The sequence below is a fragment of the Marmota marmota genome, unplaced genomic scaffold (genome assembly GCF_001458135.2).
Source record: "Marmota marmota marmota unplaced genomic scaffold, marMar, whole genome shotgun sequence".
NCBI lineage: Eukaryota > Metazoa > Chordata > Mammalia > Rodentia > Sciuridae > Marmota > Marmota marmota.
Window position 1 is genome coordinate 8,577,101 of NW_025999924.1, and position 8,087 is coordinate 8,585,187.

General features: G+C 38.5%; 1 protein-coding gene across 1 annotated transcript in view; it reads left to right on the forward strand.

Annotated features, from left to right (window-relative positions):
• Positions 1 to 8,087, forward strand: part of Arl15 (ADP ribosylation factor like GTPase 15) — a 393,453-nt gene that overhangs the window by 384,923 nt on the left and 443 nt on the right. Inside the window, exon 5 of the mRNA XM_048800049.1 lies at positions 5,774 to 8,087. This exon is cut by the window's right edge and continues 443 nt beyond it. Within this exon, the coding sequence (XP_048656006.1) occupies positions 5,774 to 5,926 (153 nt within the window). The 3' untranslated portion in view covers positions 5,927 to 8,087. The remainder of the gene's footprint in view (positions 1 to 5,773) is intronic.

The window sequence follows — 8,087 nt, forward strand, 5'->3', positions numbered from 1 at the left end:
CTGTATTTGCTCCAGGGATTAAAGAAAGAAGTAAGGATGTAGTCAGGAAAGGCACACTCCCTTTTAATAAAATTCCACAGTAAATTCATACTCTCTTGGCATCCTGTGAATTGGCACCCACACCACACTTTTACCAGTTTAAAACCAATATGAGCTTAACTTAAAGACCTTTATTCACACAATTTTTTGAAAAGTACAGGCTAGGCAGTGGAAACTTTGTGGATTTAAAATTACAAGAAAGTGCTGGGGTTGTAGCATAGTGGTAGAGTGCTTGCCTAGGAGGCCCTGGGTTCAAGCCCTAGCACTACAAAATATAAAACAGAATTAAAGAAAATAATGATGGGCTCAAGATTGTTGTGTGAGCCACATTCCTTTGTATTTACTCTGCCTTCTACCTACCAAGTTCCATGATGGTGGTTCATTTTCTTGACTTTCTGTGTTGTTTGAGATACTCACCTCCTGGTGACCCATCATGTGGGTTTGAAGGAGCTGGTGTTCAGCCTTCATGAGACTTCATCCCTTTCCCAGAGATGAAGAAAGAACATGCCTTTATTTCTGAAGTTTCTTTTAGCAGCCCTGTATCAAAATTTTTATTTATTCAAATTGAGTTCCAGGTTGTAAGAACCATTCTAAATAACACTATCCCTCTTCATTGGAATCAGTTGGTTGGGTTACTTCCAGTCATATCTAGGGTACTAGAAATGAGTAAAAATGCTCTTAGTAAATTACATTGTACTGAATGACCTTTTGTGGTCACTAAAAAGCCCCAGAGGGAAATTTAACTGTATAATATAAATGATGAGGACAGTGTTCTGGTCAGGCTGCTGTTATTTCTGTCTGGATTTTTTCTATTGTGTCCACATCACTGGAAGCCCATACACTGGCTCATGGAGGCTGGCACAGGTGGCTCCCCCCTTCTGCCTCCACACACTCAGCATAGTCCTCTTCAAGGGGTGCTGATGGCATGAGTGAAACTATGGGGAGTCCAACCTTCAAGTGATAGTTTACAAAACGAACGGACTGATCCCCACCCACCATAATCCATTAACAACCACCTTCAAGCTTAAGAAGAGTCAGTTATAATCTGCTAGTTTTTGACCAAAGAAGCATGTGTGTTATTATTCATAGATGGGGATCTGGGGAAGGATGGGGAAGTATTCAGATTCCATGGGGGCCCAGACAAAGGCAAGAGGTACCCGCATTCCACATGGGCTAGAGCAGCAGTTCCCCACAGGGCAGGACCACCCAGGTGATGATTTGAACCCAGGAAGGATGGAGCATTTTTAGTTTTATCAATTACTGATTGGTGCTAATGGCATTTAGTTTCCTACGACTCTGAGTGACATAAACTATAATGAGGGATGAGCCACCTGTGCCAGCCCCCATGAGCCAGTATATGGGCCAAGTCCCACATAATAAAAAACTGTCATACATCCTGACTCATTTTTAACTGTCTTACCATACTTTCATGTGGATCAAAACTCTACTTATAAATATCCAAGCTTAGAACCTAACTCTATTTCACATAAAAACGCTGAATAAAACCTTTCTGGAGTGTTCTCCACCCTCCCCCACACTGTCCAAGGTGCTTAAAGGAAAACCAGGTCACCCCTGGGCCCACACTATTTACATGATTTAATAACAAAAACAGAAAAAAACGGGCTGGGGTTGTGGCTCAGTATTAGAGCACTTGCCTAGCATGTGTGAGGCACTGGATCTGATCCTCGGCACCGCATATAAATAAATGAATAAAATCAAGGTCTGTCAACATCTAAAATAAAAATATTTTATTTTATTTTTATTTATTTATTTATTATAGTTCAGAAATTATTTATGTGCTTTCTAAAAATTTAGTCCCACTGGGTTGACAAGAATTGAAAGTAAAATTTTTGAAACTGAAGTGAGGTCAAGACAGGAAATCAGTTACCATCCTTCAGATCCCCTTAGTGATCCTGTAGCTAGGAAAGGCTTATCTTATGATTTCACTACTCAAGGAAGCATTAAGGACATGTCCTACCCGGTGAGAGGGTCTCCTGTGATCTGAAATGTTTCCCCAGTTTAACAGCTGCTACAGACATTAGCAACAATGAGATGCTCCCAATTCTTCTCTGCGCAATTGAGACTTTATAGCTGAGGTGATGTGTCAATCATGGGATACAGCAATGCAGATCACCCTGCAGTGGCAAGAATGAAGAGCTCTGATGACATAGCTAAAATAGGTTGGCTACTGATGGTGGCTTTGTTTTCCCATCTCTAGGGTGGACACATGGCCACTAACAAATGCCCACACTCTGGGTATCCTGAAAATAGCCAGATGACCACAGGTTGCCAGGCAGCTGTATTCTGATGTCATTCCCCCAAGTGTTCTCTCCAAAAGCCAAAGCGAAACATTCACCAGCTCCTCATTCCAGCAGTTTTCAGTTAACCATGACATTTAAGCAGCTGATAAAGTATTCACAAGACCTAAGTTCATTTTCTCTGAAGTCATCTCTAAAATTTTTATCTTGATGAGAAAATGACCTTCAAAAATTAAATCCATCATGAAAAATAAATCCTTGCATCACAGGCAGGTTTTTTAAAATTTTAATTTTAAAAGCAATTTCAGATTTAAGCATATTATCTATATCTATCAAACCTAAGCACCTTTCTTTATAATTATGCACCAACATCTACAAGGACAGAAAAGTAAATGGTAGACAGACAAGTCAGAGTAACCATACTGGGAAAGTATAATCTGAAGCTAGGGTAAATATAAGAAAACAAAACAAAAACATTATCCTAAAAAAAAAGAAAAATCAAAGTTAGAACATGAAGTCTTCCCCATTCTCTTTCTTGTGCTGAGTTGACCTGTGTAGAAATAGGAAAAGCCAGGCTACATTCAGCAGCACCCACTGTCCTTTGATCATGGGTGGAGTGCCCAATCTTGTTTTTAAATTGATAGTATAAATTGCACAGAATCCTTTGGATACTAGTGGGGTGAATATGGCAGGTTAGGTACCCACGTAGGTTACAAATCTGAAAATCTCAAGTTACCCAGCGATATTTGTCAGCTTAACGCCACCAGGCTTCTTTATCTGGTGACCACCCTGTCATCACAGCTTTCATTTTCTTCTCATGTTTAGTATTCAGCAGAGCAACTCCTGGGGCATATCTGCCTTCGGACATCTTCATTTTCTTCCAAGTGAGGCTATAGGAATGTATTTTCAGTCGCTTAGAAACAAATCTATCTAATGGGTAGCTACACCTCATGGGTTTTGTTGTTGTTGTTGTTCTTCTTCTTGTTTTTTGTTTTGGGGGGTTTTTTTTTGCATCTAGTCAGTTATGCAAAATATCGTGAATTGCTACTATTTTTTAAATCCAACATTGTTTTCAAATTAGCTGTGAATGTGCTGCCAGCATCAATTCTGTGTCATTTTGAAATGAACCACTGGAAGAAGTATTGTTAGTAAAATATACTTACTGGCTTGGTGCTTTCGTTAATTTTAATATTATTGAATTTCTTGTGACTGGCACTCTTCCCAGTTATTAGTAACATTTAAAATGCTGTCCTTTTGTATTTGAGGTTATAAAATGTGGCATAGGTACAACTTCCTTCATGTACCAGATTTAGGACATTACATGATGTCCTTTGTCTGATGAGAAGTATTATTGATTTAAAAATACCAGAATGCCTTAGAAGCACAGCAGTCCCCGTTCCTGCACCCAGTGATATAGTCTGAAGCCTCACTTTTTGGGAGAAGCAAGAAAATTCACATCTCCCGTTTACATCCTCAGGAGCCCACTCCCCTTTCTTGCAGTGAACTTAGCCACAGTTGCCTACCTGCCTCCACCCCCCTGCTCATCACCCCCTGCTGCTGGCAGAAGGCCATCAGCTGACTGGCAAGTTCCTCCCTCTGTGGGACAGAGTTGGTCTCTGATACTAGTCATTGCACAAGTAGTTTCAAATTTTCTTGGAGGTAAATTGTTTTCCACACCCTGATGAAAAGAAACTGAAAAAATGGAGTTTTTATTTTTAATAAATGAGAATTATCTGGCTGGGATGGCTCAGTGATAGAGCACTTGCCTAGCACATATGAGGGCCTGGGTTCGATCCTCAGCACCACATATAAATAAGTAAATTAAGGTATGGTGTCCATCTACAACAAAACAAATAAATGAGAATTCTCCTAACAAGGTGATTTGTGAAATACACGGGGCCAAAAAAAAAAAAAAAAAAAATTGTGATGGGATTCTTAGTACTCTGCAGAATCAGAATCAGATTGATGATGTTTCTTCAATTCTCAGATATTCTTTTTTCCTGGAATAAGTATTTATTGTGAATTTGTTGGCATTTATAAGATGACTTTTGGGACACACTTGAACTATAAAATGTTAGCATTTTCTCACTCCTAAATTAGCATAAAAATTTGGTATTTCTTATATATATCGTCTTGCTCATATGAAAAAATATACAGACATTAATGCCAGTTTGGGTGATGTATCTTTACCATTGACATTTGTTCTTGCAATGATACAAGCAAAATGATATCACACGAGAATGGCCTAAGACTGATCCACTTTTTCTGGGCCATGCGTTGACTCAAGTAAGACACTGGAATTTTCCATGGCATGTGGGATTTAATGGGATTATTTGATCAAGAATGTCTTTGAACAGTGACTTTTCTGCTGTTGCTACTTGACTGTATTTTATCTTATATAAACCTTGCTGGGCAGTAAGTGCAAAGTTCTGTCCTATGTGATTGGTGTGTGTGAATGAGGAGCTTCATGAGCTCTGTACTTGGTCAGACACTTTGGGAGAACCCCATCAATCCTTCTGGAACTCCTAACAATTGGATATTGATTTAGTCAGAAGTTGGTAATGTTAGATGCTGTTGGTCAATATCCTAGCCAAGACAGTAAGAGTTACTTCTGACTGATTTGTTGATGGGCCTTTATTTTATTCTATATGTGGTGCTCAGAATCGAACCAAGTGCCTTACACGTGCTAGGCAAGTGCTGTACCACTGAGCCACAACCCCAGCCTGTCACTGGTTATTAACTGAAAAGTTTTTAAGATAGCAAATATGTCATCTCTGTAACGTTATAAAGTTTTGACTTTTCCCTCCCAGTAAGTTCAGGACTGGCAGAAAAAAGGTTGGGAGACTTAATGCATGTATGTAAATGTATGTTAAAAATATATATATTTTTTTTCTTGCACATGCATGCACACTCTGTTTCTGTACTCTTTCCTAGAAAACTCTTTCATAGGTCTCAGCAGTAGACAATGCAAATTTGAGAGGAGAGAACAAGATGGTTTAAATTAGTTTTTGTTATTGTTGTTTATGTCCTTGATGGTCAAAATTATCTTGAGTAATTGATATAGTACATACTATAGGTTGTCACCAATTTAATAATGTGCCAAGGTGAGAGTAAAAACTGCTCTGCTACCATTATTTTGGTGAAATGGAGCCTTCTTGGTGCCTGCAGTGTATTTTGTCTTGTGCCACAGTGCATATAATTCTTTCTCAGACTTCTGCAGACCTCCCGTGCTGTTGTGTGTATGGATGGAATGGTGTCTTGCAAGCAGGTCACCCACCCCTAAAGAAAACACTCTCAGGTCACATCATATAACCCCTGTTACAACAACAGCTGTGGGCAGGGTTCTAGAAAGTCCTAGACATCTCAATTCCTGTAAATTCTTCTTGAAATTCCCTCATTTCATCACTCCAAATTTCGGTATGAGAAAGTGTCGGATATAATCAATAACATCTTTATCTCTATTTTCCCCCTTTAAGATCAAAAAGTATTTTGAACTTGAACCACTTGCTCGTGGAAAACGCTGGATTCTGCAGCCCTGCTCGCTGGATGACATGGATGCACTGAAAGACAGCTTCTCTCAGCTGATACATTTGTTAGAAGAAAAGGACCACGAAGCTATGAGAATGTGAAACCTGGCAAAGAAATCGGGTTCCCAGAAGGCCTTGAACCTCCCATGTTAGTGTCTCATTTTAATTCTGTTTTGGTATCAAGACTATCATGACTTCAGTCTCTGTTTTCCTTTAGTTATTTCAGACTCTCATCTCTCAAAGTGAATATTATGTAAGTCAGGTGAATTATCATCGGCATTAACGACAAGTACACACTACTGAGAGAATTTATTCTCTGTTTACCACTAATTATCTTCACCGCATGTCTCCTCCTTCTGTTGTTCTAAGCATCTCTTCTATACTTTGTGCTAAAATGGATGAAATTCATGGCTCACAGAAATCAAATCCCTTGTGAAGAACTCAGAAAGACTCAACAGTACCTTGACTAATTTTCCCTGGGCTTGGGAGTGGAGGATTGTGTACCTGGGACCCCACAATATTATGTATGTCATTTTCAAGATCTCTGGGGGTTGAGTTTTCTTAATTTTTTTATCTTATTTTTATTTTTTAGGGTTTTTTTTATACCAACCTTATAGAATATGAGTGAAAAAATGAGTACCAAAAACTTCGATTAATCCTCTTATGAAAGAGTATCCTACCACAGGAAAATTAGGTTTGAAGAACTTAAAGACCAGATGCATAGTGTTTCCTTGATCTATCGGAGGTCACACTCCTTTTCCCCTTTTAAGAGCAAAAACACTGTTCTAGTTTTTTTTTTTTTTTTGGGGGGGGTGGGTGTTTTAGGAAACTTAGGCACAATGCATATGTCACTGATTGCATTTGGTCAAGTCCTCAAATGTTTTAGTGGAACAATCAGCTTCCATAAAGCCAAGCTACAATGTAATGTAGTTAACTTTTTCTAGAAACCAGAAATGTTTGATTGAAATAGAGAAAATAATTTTTAAAATATAAAAATTTTAAAACAGCCAAACAAAGCATAGTTTATACTGGTTAATGTTTAAGCTGGCAAGAATTTGACAAAGACAGATTCATCTGTGTATTTATTCATTATGTGCTAATATAGTTTAATGGAGTCTTTTAAAGCCTCCATCTAGTTAAAAGGTCTATCAGTATTTCTATTATAAACCTCTATTTTCAGGGGTTTCAATGTGCCCTTAAAATGTGCTGGGGCTGCAGCAGATAAATAATTTGAGGGCCTAGCTTCAGTCTTTGGAATGAATTTTTTTCACTTAATTTAAATGATGAAATTGCCTAGAGATAAATGTACAGTTTTAGTAAGGTTTAGCACCTTTGACCTTTTCTAAATCAGGAATAATCTATGGATATTGAAGTTCATAGATGAAATCTTCTTTGGCACATTTTGTAGACTTTTGACCATTGATTGAAATACTAAGTGGACAAATGATAGAAAACTGCTCCCTACACCTGAGCAATAAAAACATGTTTGTAATTTTTAGGTAGCATAGACCGATACCCAAATACCACTGACTCACGCTGTCTCACACAGTGACATAAAACCTCATAATTCTCCAGATGATATAGTTCAGACCCTTCACATCTTTCAAACACAGTTTTTGCTATTTGATCTTAGAAATGGATCTTACTGAAATCATTACCTTTGAAGCATCTAAAACTTCTTTTTGTTTTTTTGTTTTTGGCATGGGTCAGAAAATATCCATAGTGACTTGTATACAATTGTGTCTACATTATCCTGGAATATTTTTAGCACTGTGTAATAATCTGTGAGCAGCACAGAATTGATATTCCCATGACCAGTTACACAATTCCTGTTTTTATTTTGTTCTGTTGTGCTCATCTTCTCTGAAAAAAATAAATGATTATTAGGCCTTGCTTTCCCTGCAAGTTCATTAAATGTAAAATGTCGTCTCTTTAAGATACTGTGGCTGAGTGCTCCTAAGCCATCTGTTAAATGACTTCCCGTCGTCTGTGTGTGTTCATGTGCACGCCAGGGATGGGCCTTTCCTCAGACCCACGACTGTCTGTAGCATCTCAGCCGTCAGAATGAAAACATTATCAATCAGTACCCAACAACAGCTGTTTTTGACAAGTTTCTGTCTGACGCCTAATGCTTTACAACTGTCAATAAGGCTCCTTCTTTGTCTAGCAGGTTGGAGCTGGCCATCTTGCTGCTTCAGTGTGGCATCCTGTCCTTGTAACCCTAGAATTTGCCATGTTTGGGAAATCCACCTGGGGGGAGGGG